At 28.5% G+C, this 21,275-nt stretch overlaps 1 protein-coding gene across 3 annotated transcripts in view; it reads right to left on the bottom strand.

The window, feature by feature from the left end:
* Positions 1-7,249: 7,249 nt before the first annotated feature.
* Positions 7,250-21,275, bottom strand: part of LOC117171741 — a 19,521-nt gene continuing 5,495 nt past the window's right edge. Inside the window, exons 2-4 of one of the 3 annotated variants that reach the window (XM_033359328.1) lie at positions 12,849-13,008; positions 7,794-9,165; positions 7,250-7,521 (exon numbers count right to left, since the gene is read on the bottom strand). In XM_033359328.1, coding sequence (XP_033215219.1) covers positions 7,818-9,165; positions 12,849-12,973 — 1,473 coding nt within the window. In that variant the 5' untranslated portion in view covers positions 12,974-13,008 and the 3' untranslated portion in view covers positions 7,250-7,521; positions 7,794-7,817. Of the gene's footprint in view, positions 9,166-12,848; positions 13,009-21,275 lie in introns of all 3 variants that reach the window. The other 2 variants (XM_033359326.1, XM_033359329.1) reach the window with 2 other exon arrangements.

Below are 21,275 nucleotides of genomic sequence, written 5' to 3'. Positions count from 1 at the left end.
TCTAATAATAATAATAATAATAATAATAATATTCGTAGTGAGCGCGTCAACATACATAAGTATACGGAGCCCGAAGAAAATCGAACATACACCCCTTTCGGAAGTTCATCCAAAATATGTAATAATTCTAGTATGAGGCAATTTGATTTTGATGTTGGTTCTAGGACTCTAGGTTCCAATGCCTTTAAAACATAACTTTTTTCTAAAACATTCTACTTCTTAGCTTGAAACCTGAACTATTTTGTTAAAAATTCGTCTATTTGGATAAAAAATTAATGTTGTTTTTCGAAGGTTCATCTATTTCGTTGACGATTCAACTATCTTGTAACAAATTATTTGCCGTCTTTCGTCGAATCCAACTTGTTGGTATTTTTGGTTTGTCTGTTGAAAATGAGTTTCAAACTAAAAATTTAACTATTTCGTTTTTGGAAGTAAAAATATCTTTGTTAGTTGAAAATTTAGCTATTTGGTTAAAAGTTTGCAATTTGGTAGAAAATTAATCTTCTTGGTTAAAAATTCATGTTTGCAAGTTAAAAATTCAACTATTATGTTGAAGTCATATTTTGGATCGAAAATTCAACTTTGATCAATTCGTCCTTTAAATTTTCTGATTAAAAATTCAACTGTCTTTTAAAACATTTTTTTTTTTTAATTGAAAATTCAACTATTTGGTTGAAAATGCAACTGATAAATTGTTTATATTGTCATCATTTATGATTGAGAACTTATTAAGATTGTCCGAAATTTGACATCACAGTTTTTCAACGGATCTCCACGTTTCGAGACCCCCTGAATTCGAAAATCAAGTTTTTACGATGCCGTCTGTCTGTCCATCCGTCTATAAACACGATAACTCTCGAAAAAATGAACGGATCAAATCTATCTTTGGCACACTTTTTTTACGTCCCAAAAGAAAGGACGAGTTCGTTAACCAGCCATTTTTGATCAAAATTTAAAAACTGAGCGCATTTTGAAAATTTTTAAGACAACTTTTTTCTGAATTTGAAAATTCTATGGACGGATATTTATAGTATTAAAAAGGTCAAACAATTTATCCCATTGACTTTTTCGATAAAAAGAAAATTCTTAGAGTTATATCATTTTCAAAATTTTTTGAATCAATCGGAAATCAAAATTTTAAGCTAAAAAACGCACGATATGAAAAAAAGTCAGAAGAAAAACATTGCTTTTTGAAAGCCCTACAAGATTATCATAACAAATTGTTGGATTTTCTTGGAGAATGGAGCCTGACAACATCAAGCTTTACAAACAACCGTTTGAAAAAAAATACTTTGTACAAATCTCGAATATTCGGTTTCTTTCAAAATCCTATTTCAGTATAATTATCAAAAAATTATTACCGCGAATGATTTTTATAGCCATTAACAGTCTACTTACAATGAAATCAAGTCACATTCTAAACATTTTAAAGTTTTCTGTTATTTCTATTACCTCTAAATTGCGCAGTTTAGAGATCGCACTTTTCAACGGCAAAATCAATTTTTATGATAAAAAGCAATCAAATTAATATGTACCGAGTTGGTTTGTATAGTATAAATGAGAATAAATTGTAATCCGGCACGAATATTCTAGAAATTGTTGACTTTTGTTAAAGTGTCACTTATTACTGCGTGACAGTTTTCGCACACTGACAGCGATGATGGAATTTACCTGATAGTGACTTTAGGAGAGACTTTACCATTATTGTATTTTATAATGTTGCACTTTGCATAAAATCTCCGGAAAAATACCTAATGTTGTTAAATTATTTCTTATTTTATTGATACGATTGAATATGAATATAATTGTCAGTAGATACATCTGAATTTCCAGTAATATACTATAAATTATGGAATTGGGATATCTTGGGAACATCCTTGGCATATAAAATTGGGAAATTAATGGGATATCCTGAGGATATTCTTAAATATCCTTGGTACATTCCAGGGATATCGAGATTTCCGCCCTGTAGGATATTATTTGCGATATCCCTAAAATCGCAATTAAAAATACAATTTCGATAAGAATCATTGCTTGATAGGACGCGTACTTTTTGTTTTATTCGTGAAAAATAAAATTGAAAATAAAAAAAAAATGTGTCAAAAACGACGAAAGTTACGAGAGAAAAAATAGACTCAACAAAACCTGTTTACAAATGTTTGTCGGAATTCGAGTGCGCAGCGCGAGTGTTATGATGAGAATGTCTACCTCAAAGCCTACAGAGCTTCGAGAAACTTTATTTTTAACTATATATTTAATTCGGTAGAAAATTCAGAATTTGAAGACGCATACAAATACTGCGATATAAAAGAGATCTTTTTGATAAAGTTTTATTCAAGCATTCCAAATGCACAGAATAAATATCCGAGCGCGAGGTGTTATTATGTCCGAGATGTAAGTCACGATAGTCACAAGACCTACGAAGGTGCGAATTTTGAAAAGAAATTGACATCTCTACGAAAAAATACTTTTCGGTGTCCACTTGACTCCGAATACCGAAAGGCTATAAAATAGTTTGCATTTAAAATTTTAAAAAGACACTACCTTCCAAAGGAGATTTACTATACTAATGACGCACATGTTAATAACTATCCTTCGCATTTTATCTTTCTTAGACAGGAAAATAAAGCGCTTTAAACAAGTGTTTTTTCTGTCTGATATATATGTGCTTTATAGAAAGAAATACCTGTGTTGAATAAAATGCAATAATGTTCTGTAAAAAAAGAACGAGGCACTCCTAAGAAAACTACACTGGTTTATAAAAAGATAAATTAAGGAAGCAATACAAGTTGTTATTGGAAATAATCGTCTAATGCAACTTGATCATATCTGCTATTCCTCTGATTAGTTTAAAATGAATATCTGAATTATCGGCCTTTTAAAAAGTGAGTCACTTTCTTCAACGAAAACATGTTTGGGTCGCAGAGATAACATTTTTCAACTTAGAAAATAAAAATAATAATATAATCGCTTTCTTTGCTAAGAAATTTGGAATTGAAAGAATTTTCAGGGAAGTAACTCGATATAAGAGTATTTATTTTTAGTATGTATTTTCAAATTAAAATGATTAATGATCAGGGTGGCTGTTTTAATCGCGAAACAAAATTCCGGATCATTTCCTGGTTTGAAGAAATGTATCACGGTCGTTGAAATTAAAATACTCGAGCTGTTGAAGCTGGATTTTTTCATTTGAAGTAATAAAAATTGAACTGCAAATTAAAGCACTCAAGGTGGAAGATTTTTGGATTTCAAACTTTTAAAATTGAAGCTAAACAAATTTTTTAATTCAGAAATTGTATTCTTATTGATCAAATTTAACTAAAATGTCGTTTAACTGACAAATTAATAATTTTAAACTTTTATACATTGAACGAGTCAAAGATTTCTGGTTAAAAAATATAAATCTAGGATACTTCAAATTTATAATTGATCAATTATTGTTTGAAGGGTTGTAGTGCAGAAATAGAGACCCAAAAATTTCAGAATTTTCAAGAGAGCGAAATAACATTCTGTAAAATTGAAATCATCATTTAAAAATAAAACAAAAGTTTACACCTGAGCTGAAGCGTTTCTGAATTGAAGCCGAAAGAGTACGATTAAAAAAAATTATCCAGATCCGAGAAATGGAATGTATAGAGATTTACAATCTCAAAGTGACAGGAACCTAAAATGGGAAGAGGCTCCGGTGCGGATTACGATAACAAGTGCAATTTTGATTTAAACAAAAAATAAAAATGTACTCCCGAGATAGCAGTCTTGTAAATCATTCAAGAATAAAGATTTTTTTGTAAAAAATGATTTTTCGCTGAAAAGTGTATGAAAAGAAGAAAGGTATATGTTTCTTAATAAATGGACGATAATAATTTTGAGAAATATCGTTTCTGATCGCTAAATGAAAAATTAGCGGGAAAAAACCGTTTAAAGTGGCTTCTTGTACAAAATGAAGATTTTATTTTGGCATTTCATGAGTACCTTGGTGCTAACAAATATAAAATAGTTATTTTAAGGTCTTTTTCTTTGTAAAAAATAAGTATTTTATTATGTTACTGTATTTAAAAACTTATAGGTAGATGGATATGGCCCGAAAAATATGTTCAGCAAAAATATTATTATTACTACATATTATTACTTATTATTACTGCATTAAAAATGAGATTTCAAACAAATCCTTTCAACACAAGATATATGAAATTTTTGAAGAATTTGTTATGCAAAAAGCCAATTTTCGGCAATAATATTAATTATCTAGTTCTGTACTGGAACCATTCAAAAATTCATACATCAAAATTAAAATTGCAACGTTCAAAGATTATTTTAACTGGCTGAAATTTTAAAGATTCAAGGCTTTCTATTTTCAAATAATTTAGTTTCAAATTTTTTAGTTTTAAATGTTTTTTTAAAAATTGCTCATTTTAAAATTAAAGGTAAAATTGCTACATATTTTACAAACATTCTTTTTTTAATAACAAATTTCAAATCTAATGGGTTAAACATGAAATATTTTATGCTAAAACAGTATTTGAATAGGATTTGAAATTTAACAAGAGCGTTTAAATATGCAATAATTTGAAATTATTTCAAGATTTGCAATAGTTTATAAAGTTTCAATTTTATTTACCTACTAAGGCTTTAGAATTCAAACATTTCAATTTTCAACGTTAAAATCTTTAATATGTTCTATCTCGAAATGATGTAGAATCGTCTTGTAAAATCAATTAATATTTATAGTTTGAATACGCTTCTAATTTTTAATTGTTTAAGTCTTCAATCCGCATTTTAAAAATGTTAAACGTTTAAAGTAAAAAATTTCAGAATTGCGCATTATTACCTGGATTATTTTATAGTTGAAAATGTTAATAATTAAACAAAAAGTTAAATGTGATGTGAAATTGTTGATATTTCAAGCGACTTGATCATTGTCTTTTCCAAAAAATGGTAAAATTCCCAGTCTAAAAATCACTGTTATTTCCTGATCCAAATGCCACATTGAAAGATCTATAAAAATGCTCAAAAGTGGACAATGTAAATACACGAAAATTAAAAAAAAAAACACTCTCGATTGCAAAAAAATTCTTTGGATTAACAATTTGTCTTTAAACTAATTATAAATTGAATTTAACAAATGTCTACATTGGAACCTAGTTCAATTAAAAAACTAAATGGGAATTAAAAGCTTTCAAAATTTTTTATTATAAATTAAATCTAGAAACCGTTATCTTTAATTTTCCAAAGATTTCTTATAGAGAAGAAAAAGTTTATGTTTAAAGCTCACTAATTTGGAGAAAATGTACTGTATTTTAAAATTGAAATTCAATTTCATTCGAAAGTATGTTTTTGTTGAACTTGGTGCTTCCAGGGAACGTTCAAATTTGGCGCTTTTAAATGAAATGAAATATTAAATCTTTTCTCATTTAATAACATTTATATTCAGAAGCGTTATTTGATTGTATCAACGACGAACCACAGCAGTTGTTAATCTTTAACTGTGTTTTCAATTTAAAATAATTTAATTTAGAACATTTATCAGGGTCGAGAATTGTATTATTTTGCTACATTACAATTTGATATAAATTAATCATTTTGGTTTGCCACGATTTGTAAGTATTCCATTTAGAATTACTCAAATTGACGCGTCTTTAATTTGGAATGCATCCAATTTGAAACTAAGGGGTTCAAAAGTTTTTAATTGGAACATTTGTAAGTTTTTGATGATTTAATTTGAAATGAGATAATTTGAAGCATTTTCATTTGAAATAATTCACTTGATATTGGAGATCCTTTAATTTGAAATGAGAATTTTTTTATTTGCAGGTGTTTCTTCCCGTGTGTGCAAAATTCAAATTTTAACAGTGAATTTTGTATCTTTCTGTTTTTCAACAAAAAAATTTTTCCATTTTTAATCTTTCCAAGTTAATTTAAATTTCATTTAATGAATAACTGATGTATACTTACTAAACTAAGATCTTTATTTGTATTAAGATTTACCTTAATCTTGCTTCTTTATAGGTGCTATGGAAATTAGTATTTCTGTTTCCGTTACAAAGTTTTAATTTTGAAATCATCAAATTTATCTTCTCTGCCATTGTAGACGTGTAAAATTGTAAACTCTCTGTATTTGTAAGTTAAAATCTTACAAGGGGAGATCTTCAGTTTTTAATTCCAGTTTCGTTTCAAAATTTTTATAATAAAAGCTCATTTATCTGAGTATTAATTTGCCAAAACAAGCCACAAACCATATAGAGTTTGATGTAACATTCTTTAAATTGGTCGGTAGTTGAAATATTGCCATAGAAAAAAACGAATTTTTCTGTAAAAAAATGCCTGATTAATGCATTTGTTGATTAAATTTTTTTGAAGAAATCATAAAATTTATCAACTTATTATGAATGATGCTCAAATTCTAATAAAGTTCCCAAATGAAAAGACTGGAATTGAAAACCCCGAATTTTTCTGTCGAAAAATGCCCTAATAATGTATTTGTTTATTAAATTTGTTTTTGAAAAATCATGCGATTAATCAAAAAATTATGAATTTTGTTAAAATTATCATAAAGTTCCTAATTTATGAAAATGTACATAGAAGAGAACGAATTTTCCTGTCGAAAAATGCCTGATTACTGTATTTGTTCATTAAATTTGTTTATAATATAAAGAATTATAATCTTAAGAGATATTTTTTTTAATATCATATAATTTCCATCCTAATCTCTTGGAATATAACTAGAAAAAACGTATAATTATGGAAAACCATAGAAAACATTTTTTCAACAAATAATTTGATTGCAAAAAACGTTGCTGTTTAATATATAATATTGGAACATTTTAAGCTAAAATTACCAACAGTCGCGCACCCTAGCCAACAACCATGACTAACTTATCGAAAGGTTTTACAAAAATTACAAATATTTTATTGAACAATTATTTTTCGATTCTCTCGATATTTTACAATCTCAGGAATATCCCTAATTCCTCAGGAATAATCACTCGTTTCTTTGTTATCACGAAATTCGAGGCACATGGATTAAACTTAATAATTTTATTACTTTCTTATTTCTAAAAAAACGTGTTTTTAAAGATGCAGCTCTTAGCCAGGATATGTAATAATTATACCCCTCTGGTATTCAAAAAAAAACTAAGGAAAATTATATTTAGAAAACTACTTATTTTCATAATTCCTGATCCATAAATTTTAAAACTGGGAATGAATTCAGACTTCTTTAAAACCATTTGCTTGTTATAGTTTATCTTTATTTCTTCTACTCAATTAAATCTATTGTTAAATCTACATAATATTATTCAAATCGTGACCAGCATTTCTTGTATAAAATTTTTCGAAGTATAGATTACATTTTCAAACGGTCCAAAGTCAAATGTCAGTAGTAAACACTTTTCATTCTGGACAGGGTATTTCTGAAGTAATCGCGAAATTTCAAATTACTTCTTTATAATTTACTTTCTATATAAACTGACTAGAAACTCTCTACTACAATCTTCCTTAATAGGCACTTTTATATCTTCTCTCCTAAAATTTAAAAAAAGTATTAGAGGTCGGCTGAAAAATAATCTAGAAAAAAAAAAGAAAATACGAAATCCCAACGTGCACAAAATAAATAAAACGAGAAAGGAGTTTTCTCAGAACGGCCGCGACAGTCAATAAATATTCATTAAAATTTTGTCATCTTGTCAGAAGAGACATACAATACATTTCTGCACACTCACTAAAAAGTTAATTGTTTTGATGGAAACTCCAAGTGATAAATTACTCTTAATTGGTGAATAGTCAACTTAAATTACTTGACCACTTGATTCTCAAAATATTCAGGGAACTCCTTTCTGAAATTTCAACGCTAAGCTGTTAGAGGGATGTTGAATTTTCAAAGCGTTGACATCAATCGCGTGACCAGTTAGCGGACAGCTACGACAATTTTTTTGTTTTCCTGTCCCATAATTCTTCTCCTGCTTGACGACAAATCGCGGAAAATAATGGATTCTTTTTCTTTGTTTTGTTGCACATGGCGGTATCGTTACCACCAAATCTCCTCGGTGAATCTTGCCAGCCGGTTGTGGAAATAATCTTTCATTTAGTAAAAGATGTTCGAGAGAACCTGATGATCTTGATGATAAGAGAGTTTGGGTAGAACCATGCGTATCAAAATAATTTTGCTCGCGAAACTTGTGCAAATCCATCATATCATTATTCTCATCCTGAAAAAGTTCTCTCCAGTTACGAAGTTTTGAAGCTTTACTTGTTATTTTTGAATATTTAGGAGTTACATCATGTTCTCCAAAGTAGTCTTCGCCATAAAATACATCATGATCCTGGTTGATTGGTCTAGATATTCTAGAGTGATAAGATCGAGAGCGACTGTTCCGAGACTGATCGTCTTTTGAAGTAGTCTTTTTCGAAGATATCGTCCTCTTTGCTAACATTTCTCTCGATGGTTTCTTAGACGCAATTTGGGATTCTTGATTTGAATGAGAACAAACGTGTTTAGAAACAGACACTTTTTTGCTAGTTTCTGCTGGCTCATCATTAAATTCGTGCAGAGATTCTGATGGGATATTTCTGCAAATAGAGTGCCCTGGTTTGAACGTTTTTTGAACTCTTTCACCGGCACTGGAAGGATGTGTGGAAAAGAACTTAGAAGCTGATTTGGATGACATTTTCGAGACTCCATCATCCAAAAGATTGTGGCTAGAAGTAATTTTATTTTGTAGGAACTGGGATTGTGGAGAGTAATTTATTTTGTTAACTCTTCGCACGGTTTCGCAGCTCTGAGAATTTCTTTGATTTGTTTGCTGAATGTCGTTACTCTCTACCCAAGCCGTTGGTCTTAAATCCATTAGACTTTTGCAGTGACTGCATGGTGTGGGTTTTACTTTTGTTCTTGTCGATCTAAATTGCATTTTACGCGTTAGGCGGTTACAGTAACATTCTTTGACTGGCTTGGGATTTTGAACTTCATCCTCGCTTTTTTTCGTTGATAGTAATAGTCTTCTCTGCTGTTTCATGATTGGTGCAGAGACAGAATGATAGTTAGGACTCAGGGTAAAATAATCAGGACACAAGGCACTACCAACGCCAAGAGAATTGTTTCTCAGATGCCAAAATTCTGAGATTCTTGGAGAGAGAACTTTTTGTTCGTTGAAGGTTTGATTCAGGGATCTGGAAATAAAGATGCTGATGTACTAAATCCTAATACTCAAATAGTCGGTTGTTCTACGCAATGCAGGATGGCCACTAATCGGGAAAATCGGGAATTAGCCTGGAATTTTAAGCACTGTGAAAAAGCCGGGAATTTTGTTGAAAATCCCGGAATTTTTTTAATTTGTTTTTATTTTTGCAACAAATATTGTATCACTCTTCGAAAAAATGCTTTTGGAATTGTGCTCAGTGCTACCAATCATCACCGTTAAAATATCGAAGATCGTTTTATATTTAAGATTTTAAAGTTCATATTTGGTTTGAAAATGAATGCTTATTTTACAAACTGGGCTCTTTTCTTGGGAAACGTCATAATTTATATTTTTAAATAACATCAGTTGCTTCCTTGCGCACAATTTTCACTGCAGTTTATTAAATCACAAACTTCACACTGTTTCCCTTATTCCCTTCCTTATCCCTTTTTTTAAAGAATTCCTTTTTTTCCCACTTTTTTCCAGAAAATTCTTCTTTTTCTCGTTTATTCGCTTAAATGAGAATTGAATTAATATAACCCAATAAGAAAATCCAACTATTTTTTATTAAAAATTGATAATTTTCAATTGAAAAATCGACTATTATATGCTTGGTACAGAATTAATTTCGTTTGGTCGAAAATTGTATTTAGTTGAAAATTATCTTTTTTTGGCCAAAATGCAAATGCTTTGATTAAGAGTCGTCTTTTTGGTTCGCAAATTTATCCTGCTGATAAAAAGTAATCTTTTTTGGTTGAAAAATAATGTTCTATGTTTGCAAATTTATTCTTTTTAATTTGAAAAATTTATTAGCATATTTTTAATCCAGAATAATATTTTTTTTTATTACAAATTCTACTATACGATTACAAATTTAATTATTTGTTTGCAAATTCAACAGTTTTTTTGAAGTCATCTCTTTTGGTTATAAATTATATTCTGTGGTCGAAAATTTAATAATTATATTGAACATTCAACTATTTTCTTAAAAATTTATCCTTTTTATAATAGTCAAAATTTAACTGTTTTGTTGACCATTTGTCTTTTTGGAGGAAAAATTTATTTTTTGATAGAAAAGTAATCTATTTTGTTTGAAGATTCATCTTTTACTGTAGAAAGTTAATTTTTTTAATCGAAAAGATTTTTGGACAGGAAATTCATGCTTTTGAATGAAAAAATTTATCTTTGTTGGTTGAAAATTTAACTTTCTTCTAAAAGATTCGTCTTTTTGGTTTGAAAATGAAGTATTTGATTGGAATCCAACTGTTTTTGGTTGGTTTAAACTTTTTTCTTCAAAAACTCAATCTGTTGAAGATTCATGTTTGTTAGTTAAAACTTCAACTATATGGTTGAAATTCAAATTCTTTGTTGAAGAATTCGTCTCTTTTGCTTTCGAGTAGAAATTTTGGATAAGAAATTCGTGTTTTTTTATTGAAAATTAAATTGTCTTTGAAGAGATTTTTTTCTTCTTCGCTTGAAATTAACTATTTGCTTGGAAATTTAACGGTTTTCTGGTTCGAGTTTAATTTTTTGGTTTGAAAATTCAACTATTTGGTTAAAATTAAACATTTTTTTGAAAATTGCAACTGTTTGCTTAATAAAATAAAATACTTAGTTGAAAATTTAATTATTTTGTTGAAAAATCAACTATTTTCTTGAAAAATTATACTTTTTAGCCGAAAATTCAACTGTTTTGTTGAATATTCGTCGTTTTGGATTAAAAACTCATCTTTTGGTAAAAGAGTAATTTTTTTTGGTTGAAGTTTAATCTTCTATGGTTGAAAGTTAATTCTTTTTAATTAAAAAGCCTACTATTATATCTATGAACCACAATACATCTCTTTTGGTTAAAAATTCTACTATTTGGTTGCAAATTTAATTATTTTATTGAAAATAAGACTATTTTCTTAATAATTTATCATTTTTAGTCGAAAATTAAACTGGTTTGTTGAGTATTCGTCTTTTTGAATTGAAAATTCATTCCTTAATGTAAAAGTAATTTCTATTGCTTGAAGATTTTATAAAACCGCCTTCGGGATAGAAAAGTCCGTAAAATAAAAAAAGAAGAAAAATCTTGTTTCATTGAAAAAACGGCAACGTTTCGGACGCAATGTGTTTCATATTCAATCATAAGAACATTAGTTGATAAGACGAGTAAAGGAAGACTAGATTTTCCGTGTTGACAAAATTTTGGTTAAGAAAAGGAAGAAGTGTGAAAATGTCCAAAAACATCAGCAATGTTTATCATTTTGTATTTTTAAAGAAACATAATAATGGTTGAAAAAAGAAATTATTTTAGATTTTGATGTTGACTTATGTCAACATTAAAATAAGAAAAAATTTCAATTTATAAACATTTCCGTTAATGTGAAAGATCACATATTTATTCGTAAAAGTTGATAAAAATCACATTGTTGTTCAAAAAGAGACGAGCTATATGGAGAACTCCAAAAACAAAAGAAAAAACAAGATTTACACATTAATCAAATGTCAAAACTGAAGAAAGAGATGCATTAATCTTTTATGGTTAAAAGTTAATTCTTTTTAATAAAAAAGCCTACTCTCATATTTATGATCCGCAATACATCTCTTAGTTAAAAATTGTACTATTTGGTTAAAAATCTAATTATTTTATTGAAAATGAAACTATTTTATTAATAGTGTATCCTTCTGGTCGAAAATGATTATTGAGCATTCGTCTTTTTGAATTTAAAATTCATCTCTTAATAGAAAAGTAATTTTTTTGGTTGAAGATTAAGATTTCTTTGGTTGAAGATATGGTTTAAAGTTCATTCTTTTGAATTAAAAAGCCTAATCTCATATTTTAGATCCACAATACGTCTCTTTTGGTTAAATATTCTAGTATTTGGTTGAAAATTTAAATATATTTTTTAAATGAAACTATTTTCTTAATAATTTATCCTTTTTAGTATAAAATTGAACTGGTTTGTTGAACATTCATCTTTTTAAATTGAAAATTAATTTCTTAGTAGAAAACTACTCTTTTTTGGTTGAAGATTAAACTTTTATGATTAAAGGTCGATTATTTTTTATTAAAAAGCCTACTATCATTTGTAATCATCAATACACCTCTTGCTTACTATTTACTATTTGGTTGAAGATTTATTTTTGTTAGTTCAAAATTCAATTCATTGTTTAAAAAACTAACTTTTTTGTTGAAGAATTCGTATATTTTGATTAAAAGTACAACCATTTTGGTTGTAAATGCAACTCTTGTTGAAAAATCCAATATTTTGTGGAGAATGCAATAATATTTCGACTTGAAATCTTAGGAATATGGCACCTACATTAATCTTTTTAATAATAATTTATTCCAATATTTGTTTTAAATATCACCCTATTTCTCTTGTTTTGAGAGCATTTCGGTCTGTTAAGACGGAAATCAGTTTTACAATAATTTACATTACTATTTATATATTTTACCTTTGAGTTCTAAAATGCTTAATTCTTTTCAAAATTTGTATAATAAAACAATTAGTATTCAAGAACTATATTAACATAAACACTTAAAACTCAACCGTGAAAAATCGAATGTTTTGCCGGAAATACCGAGAAAAGAACTGGATTTTTTTTTAATTTGAGTGGTCATCCTGCAAGATAAATTTAAATATTTAAAATAAAATTGATTTCTTTATTTTACATAAAACTTACGAAGTTTCAAAACACAATTTTTTAATCTCTTGGTTAACTTTCCAAGAATTTTCTTCTAACCGAGCCAATAAAATGCGACTTCTCTTGCGTAATTTATCGACCTGGGTATCGAGTGAACGTTCCATATCAAGACGAACATTACTTCCGATATCTATTAGGCCTTGAAATTTGGAAATAAAATGGTATATGTACCATATTAAAAATGCTATAATAAAATTAGTATATACTTCCCAATAAAGTTGTTTTTAACAAATTAGGGTTTTAGCGTATTTATTTAATTCGTATCTAAGATTCATTTATGCGTAATTTACTAATTATTATCAAATCTTCAGGTAATTTTTAAAAGAAAACTAGTTGATACACAAGGGGAAAAATGCAAAATTTAAAACTGATAAAATTAATCAAAACTACTGTAGGTGAAATTTTTTCTTGTATTCCAAGCTTAATTTGAGAAAATTGATCGAATTTGAGAGAACAATGACTCATTTTATTCGTTATGTAATTCATAATACTTCACTGAAACAAGTAATTTATCAAATTAGTTTCTTGCAAAGTCATTATACTTAATATATTGGACTGGATAATGATATTTGACGTTAATAAGAGTAGACCAAAACTCAAATTACAAAATTATCAAAGGTAAATAATGAACTGCACTGATATTCAAATTGACTTTTAAATTAAAAATTATGGTTTAGAAAACCTTTTTTATTTATCAATTTTAAGTCTTAACCAATTACGCAATTGGAAAAATAATTTTCTTTTCTTGAAAATGTACTACTGATTTCTCAAAATTACGAAAAGATTTTTGCAACTCTAAACTCTTCTTAAAAAAAAAACAATTTCTTTTAGGGAAAACGCAAGATTTCGAAATAATTGCTTTAAACTTTATTTTTAGTTTGGCACATATAATTAATCGACACTTGAATTGAACATATTGAAAATTCTGAGATGAAAAAAAAATTGACATATAGGGTGATTGTCGAAAAATTGGCTATTGTAGAGCATGCGATTTTCGAAAACCAAAAAATTTGTAAACCGCCTAAAATATCTTTATTTTAAATCAAAAGTAATCGCGTGATATGACAAGCGACTGTGATAAAACAGACAAATTTTAAAATATTTTTGAAATATATGGAGGATACAAAATTTAAATATATTATAAAAAATTACTATTTTCACGGCTGATTTGATTTTGACTTCAGCGTTTCAAAATATCCTCTGATTTTACAATATAATAAATTTATATGAAGCATTCTATGAGATTTTATAATAAATATTATACAAAAATAGTGCTCATTATTTACTGTTACTTGCACCTTATTGAGATAGTTAAAAAAATATATATTTGAAAGGAAAAGTGAAAAATCAATTAATTTTATCAGTTCCAGGAAAAATAATTCATGTTACTCTAAAAATGTTATTTTTAAATTAGGTTAATTTTATTGAATTTTCAGAATATAGTTAGGGGTGAGTGGGGTGAGTTCCACATGAGATATGGGGATGAAACTTTTTTCCTGCTTTTTTGGCATCAACAGAAAACCATATCGGCAAAAACCTGGCGTATTTTTTAATTAAGTTTATTTTCCTGAATTTTCGAAATATGTAGGGGTGCGTGGGGTGAGTTCCACATGAGATACGGGGATGAAACTTTTTCCTGTTTTTTTCGGCATCAACAGAAAACCATATCGGAAAAAATCGAGCGTATTTTTTAATTTGGTTGATTCTAATGAATTTTCAAAATATACTTAGGAGTGAGTGGGTTGAGTTCCACATGAGGTATGGGGATGAAACTTTTTTACTGCTTTTTGGCATCAACAGAAAACCATATTGGCAAAAATGGGGCGTATTTTTTAATTAGGTTGATTTTAACGAATTTTCAGAATATAGTTAGGGGTGAGTGGGGTGAGTTCCACATGAGATATGGGGATGAAACTTTTTTCCTGCTTTTTTTGGCATCAACAGAAAACCATATCGGAAAAAACCTGGCGTATTTTTTAATTAAGTTGATTTTCCTGAATTTTCGAAATATGTAGGGGTGCGTGGGGTGAGTTCCGCATGAGGTATGGGGATGAAACTTTTTTACTGCTTTTTTGGCATCAACAGAAAACCATATCGGCAAAAATCAGGCGTATTTTTTAATTAGGTTCATTTTGACGAATTTTCAAAATATACTTAGTGGTGAGTGGGGTGAGTTCCACATGAGATATGGGGATGAAACTTTTTTCGTGCTTTTTTGACATCAGCAGAAAACCACATCAGCAAAAACCTGGCGTAGTTTTTAATTAGGTTAATTTGATACGCAACTATTTTTTATTGTAAAATGGCAGCTTTCGTACGTTTGAAAAAGTTTTTTTTTTCGTAATTCGTTAACGTTATGAACTTCAGACTCATAAAACTGCAACCTTTAGTTGAGAAAATAATTTTTTCTTAATATTTAACTACAATACTTTTTGAATATTTCAAATGTCAGGGTTGCTACAGATCAGGAAATTCTAGAAAGTCAGGAAATGTCAGAGAAATCCTGAAAGAGACAGGGAATTTTCGATAAACTGAGTTTAAAGTTTAGGGGCCATTCACAAATTAGGCGTTTTTCTCTTTGTAGTTGAGAATTTAACTATTTTGCTGAAAATTCATTTTTATTTTTAAAACTTCCTAAAAGTTAGTTAAAAATTCATCTCTTTTGTTGGAAACCTAACTACTTTGTTATACTTTTTTTATTGTTTCAAATTAATTTTTAAACTAAAAACGTAACTATTTCATTTCGTCTTTAAAATATACCTTTTTTAGTTGAAAATCCATTTAATTTGTTTCAAACTCGTCCTTTTGACTTGGAAATTCAATTATTTTCATGGAAAAATCAACTATTTGGTTAAAAGTTAATTTTTTGGCTTGATAATTCATCTTTTTTAGTTAAAAGTTCATTTATTTTGTTGAGAATTTGTCTGCTTGGGTAGACAATTTATCTGTTTGGTTGAAAATTCAACTATTTAGTTAGAAAATAATTTTTTTCTTGCAAATTTAACTATTTCATTAAAAGGCAGTTTATATGGTTTAAAAATTTGGTCGAAAATTCAACTGTTTTATTAAAAATTCATGTTTTTTTGTTTGTTGAAAATTTGTCTTTTTGGATAGAAAAGTCATATTTTTTAAATAAAAATTCAATTATTTTGTTTAAAAATTTAACTATTTCTTCAAAAATTCTTTTTTTTTTTTAGTTTCAAGTCGATGTATTTAGTTAGAAACTTTTTTTTAAAGGAAATTTTTAAAAATAAACTTAAAAAAGTCAACTTGTGTAAGAAAATCGCACAATAAGGCTTAATAAGTACAGTAGACTCTACGACACTTCTCGTTTTCCGATTTCCCCTTCGTTCGCTCGCCCTCACTCCTTGTCTCATTTCACCCACAAACATGCGCGGCCGGCTGCGCCGAATGCAGCTCGAAAATTCAAGAGCTGAACTTGACGTTTAGGTTAGGGCGACTTTATATAGGCTCTTGTGATCTTTTGCGCTTCACAGTGGAATTTTTAATATTTTCGCTCACTCGTAATTGTTGGAAATTATAAATTCATCGTGTAGAGGTAAGTCTAAATATTAAAATACTCTGAACAATGCGGCATACCTTTTGTTTTGTCAAACTGTTTACCATATACCTTAACCTATATTCGATAAATTTTTTATTCGAATTCGTAACTACTAAAACATTTTCCTTCTCCAGAAATAATCATAAATTCGATAAGTTTCACTGAAACTTCTACAGTTGAAAATCTAACTGAAAAATGAGAATTTCCGATATTTAGAAGGCCCCCCAAAAAGATTTTCGTTCCGGTCGCAGGAGAGAGGGTATTCTGATAATTCGTGTTCGTTTCCCCTACAACCCCGAAATCGAGAAGTGTCGTAGAGTCTACTCTAGTATCTTTCCAAAAATCAGTAAAAAAAACATCTATGCATGAAAGTAAATTTGTGTATTATAATTGCAATTTTGACTTACTACCTTTTCTTATACAAATTTAATAGAATTATCAACTGCTTTATTATAATTAAAAATATCTCTATCTAAATTAATTGTATTATTTCCCGAAAATAAACTAAAGGAAACTTCAATTTCAATCTACGATGAAAAAGTTATTCTTTTGTTATCCGAAAATACGAACCCTCTAGAGCCTCGTCTAGTGGCCGCCAGAGTTCGTATTTTCGTGTACAACGTTACCGGCTGATGCCGATGGAATTAATCGTTGAAATATATATTTTTACATCTTTTATCATTAAGCTTTGTACTCTAACGTGGTTTTCTTTTGACTCTTGCATTTCTCAAAGTTTGAGACCGATATTTTATGTATAAAAAAAGTTCGAACGTTCAAAAAATGTCGAGGTTCAGAAAAAAGATAAAATAATTTTCAGTGAAGTTCATACCAAAATGCAGTACCTAAACGTACTTTATTGTACTCTAACACATTTTCCAAAGTTTCAGCTCGATATTTTATTTACAAAAAAGTCCTTAGATTAAAAAAACATTAAGTGAACTGATAACGTGAGGTCGGTAATATAGGTATTTAGCTGTGTCACATGCCCTTAAATTATTAAAAATTTTTTCAAATTTTTTCTACAAATAACTTACTTACTTACTTTCAAATGTTTGACTTCAAGTAACTCGCCAATGAACAGTAAAATATTACTAAATATTAAATAGCTATTATTTTTCTTTATATAAAAATTTCATATTGAATGGGTTAAAAATGGAATATTTTCGACTGAACAATATTTTAAACTTAATAAAAGCTTTCAATTACGAATATATTATTATGAAGCTATTTTTATGTTCAAAATAGTTAATAAAGTTTTAATGCAGCGTTTACATTTTTTTAATAACTAAGACTATCGAATTAAAACAGTTTAAGTTTTAACATTGAGATCGGGCAATTATTAAATTTTGATCGGATTTAGAATCGTTTTGTCAAATCAATTATTGTTCACTTTTTAATACTTAAAGTATACATCCAATTTAAAAACAATTTAATTATTTATATTTACAGTTGATAAAATAAAAATGTTTTTATCCAAAATTTTAAACTTCAAACGCTTTTAATTTTCAATTGTTAAGTTTTCAATAATGCATTTTTAAATTCTCTCAATTAAAAATGTACGGTTACAAATGAAAATCTAAATAGGAAAATTTTTCAAGTAAAAGATTTTAATATTAAACATTGTAAACTAAATTATATCATAATTGAAAAAGATAAAAATTCAACTTTTTATTTTTTTAAACTGTTAAAATTGAACTTGGACAGATTTTTCTTTTAAAAATTTGTAAAATTTCCGGTAAAAAAATAAATTCACTGTTAATTCCCGGTGTAAAAAATTTCCGGTCATTTCCCGGTTTCCCGGTTCAGCGGCCATCCTGATAATTATTATTTCAACGCACTTAGAGAAATGTCCTCTTGTGTCAAAAGGATGTCTCTGGACAAAAATGGAATTTCCTCTTAAGGGCATGTGATACTTAGAAAATTGTCGATTTTACCAGTTTTAGGTTCCCCCGGCTTTTTTTCTAGAATAATAAATATTTTGTCTTTAAGATTTCAGAAATGATAGCGAGTATGCTAACGGACGTCCCCACACACTTTTTTTGTAGATTAATTAAAAAAAGCTTTAATTTAGCAAAATGTGATTAATTTGCATAGCGCTTAGAAAATACGAAATAGTATCCATTTTTTCAGTGTTAGATTCCCCCGGCTTTATTCCTAGGATAAGAAATATTTTGCCTTGAAAATCTGGGAAATGATAGCGAACATGCTAACGGACGTTCCCACATACTTTTTTTGTGTTTTTTTTATCAAGATATTTTTGATATCGCTCACAACGTGCGTGTATATTTCGAGGTTATGTGTGTTCAATTCATCCGAGCGTTACTTCCAAACTACACAATATTTTTGGCCGAAAACTTTGGACTTACAAATAAATATAGTAACTAATCTCCTGGAACTAACCTTGTTTGAAGGCAATAAAAAAAGATTATTTCATCAATAATTTCCAGATTAGCGGAAAGGCAGAGATGAAAAACGACGTAACCTCAAAATAATGTATATGCATACAATTTTTATTTAGCACAATAATTTTTTTGTTATTATCCCTCAAAAAAGAGTCAAAGGACGTCCATTATGATGTTTTGTAGAATCTCCGAATTCAGTTTTTAAAAAGTTTCATTTTTGTGGAAAAAAGCCGGGGAAAATGTAAGTATCACATGCCCTTAAATTAAAGGTTAATAGGATTTTCATTTATCTCAGAAAGAATCTTTTTGCAGCAAACATTGTGCTATTGTGTGTTTTGTTTTCAGCCACGTGAAAGTCCTATTAACCTTCAATTGAAGAGGAAATTCCATTTTTGTCAAGTCAAGAGACATCCTTTTGACATAAAAGGACATTTCTCTGATTGCGTTGAATTTTTTTTTTTTTATTGTAGCATAAGAATATAAGTATTAAAATGTCGATATCTCATAAAAGTCAAAGTTTTGAGACCCCCTTAATGAAAAAAAACAGGTTTTTACGAATGTGTATGTTTTCCTGTCTGTCTGCCTGTGATTGTGAATTCTCTTTTGTTAAAGCTCCTTCGGCTTTAACGAACACATTCTCATCACGTATCTCGTGCTTCGTACTCGAGGTTATCCCTGAAATTGTATACCATTCCCATAAATGTGTATTATTATAGTTCGTAACTTGCATTGGTATTGAAACAGACGTAGTTTCATTGTCCCGTTTAAAAAAATGCGCATTCTTTAAAATAAAATTTTGTTATTAAGCATTTTATTGCAACTGTTGTCGTTCTTCCATAAACTGAATTTTCTAATTTCCAATGTTTTTTTATGATTTATACTTTACACATAAGGTCTACTGAACAGCCTTTACCGTTTTTTAACTTCTAAATTATATATATTTTTCTTCTTTTTTTTTTTGAATGCATTTATATATTTGAGAATCTTTAAGTAACTGTGAAATTGTTAAATAAAAAAATGTAATTTTTCGATTTTTCATTATTTTGTATGTAGGGCATTTAAAAATCAAACTTTTTCTTCTCTTCACTTTTTTTCATATCTTTCGTTATTTGGCTTAAAAGGTCCATTCACGTTTTTTTTTTTAATTTTGTAAATACTATAACTCTGGTAATTTTAGGTTTAATGAAAAAAGTCATCAAAATAAACTATTCATAACTTTTTGAATACTATAAACATCCGTACACGAAATTTTTGAATTTAGAAAAAAAGTGGTCTCAAAAATATTCAAAATGCGCTCACTTTTTGTCTATTTATCCAAAATGGCTGGCTAACGAACTGGACCATTCTTTTATGACACTTAAAGAGCTTACCAAAGGCCAATCTAAGAGAATAATTTTTTCAAAAGTTATCATGTTCACAGGCAGGCATACATACAGACAGACCGACAGACACATTCGTAAAAAAACCTGTTTTTCGGATTCAGGGGTCTAAAAACGTGGACATTTTCCAAAAACTGAAGGGGGGGGGGGGCAAATTTGACACAAATCTAATACCTTTTCTCATGAGAACGTAAAAAAAGCCATTATTAAACATTTTTTTGCTCTACTTTCAGTGAAAAAATGTTATCTATTTATTTTTTCTTAGCTTGTGTCGTGTGTCGAAAGATTTAATTTTTGTATTTTTAATGTTTTTTTTACAAATAAGACAAAAACTACTTGTCCTATAAAAAATTGATTAATAACAAATTATTAGATATTTTTTTGTCTTTTCATTTTTTCCTATCTTGCGTAGTTTGACGACAAAATGCAATTTTTGATTCTTGATTATCTTTTGTGCGGTCAAAATTTGAATTTTTAATTTTTCGAAAAAAATTCAAAAATTTGTTATAAAAATCTTGTAGGGGCATTAAAATTAACATTTTTCTTCTCAACTGCTGTGAAGAAGTGCACAGAGAATTTTTGAATCATAAAAATACGTGGTCTCAAAAATTTTAGAAATGCGCTCACTTTTTGAATTTTTATCCAAAATGGCAGGCTAACGAACTTGACCTTTTGTTTAGGGCAAAGAGTGTGCCAAAGGCCAATATAATAGATTAATTGAACCGTTGACGACCAAACGGGGACACGGTCGGATTCAGCCTGAGAAGTATTGTCGTGAGTTACAATTTTTAAAATCTTTCTAATTTCAATTTTAAAGACTGATACTTGTAGAGAATTTCAAGGCGCATCTTTTTTTCCTTTTGCAAAAATTTATAGGTTTTGTAGTTTTTGAGATAATTGGTAAAAAGTGGATTTTTTGAAAACGAAAAATTCCAATTTTTTTCACTTCAAATCGCGCTAATTTAGCCAATTTTCATCATTTCCCGATTTCCCCAATAAAAAGTACGTGTTTAAGTCTTCTGAAACTATCTAAGAAAGAAAAACGAGAATATTGTAATAAACA

The sequence above is a fragment of the Belonocnema kinseyi genome, chromosome 4 (genome assembly GCF_010883055.1).
Source record: "Belonocnema kinseyi isolate 2016_QV_RU_SX_M_011 chromosome 4, B_treatae_v1, whole genome shotgun sequence".
Taxonomy (NCBI): Eukaryota; Metazoa; Arthropoda; class Insecta; order Hymenoptera; family Cynipidae; genus Belonocnema; species Belonocnema kinseyi.
The sequence above is the reverse complement of the archived record's forward strand: the minus strand, read 5'-3'. Positions and strand labels throughout refer to the sequence as shown.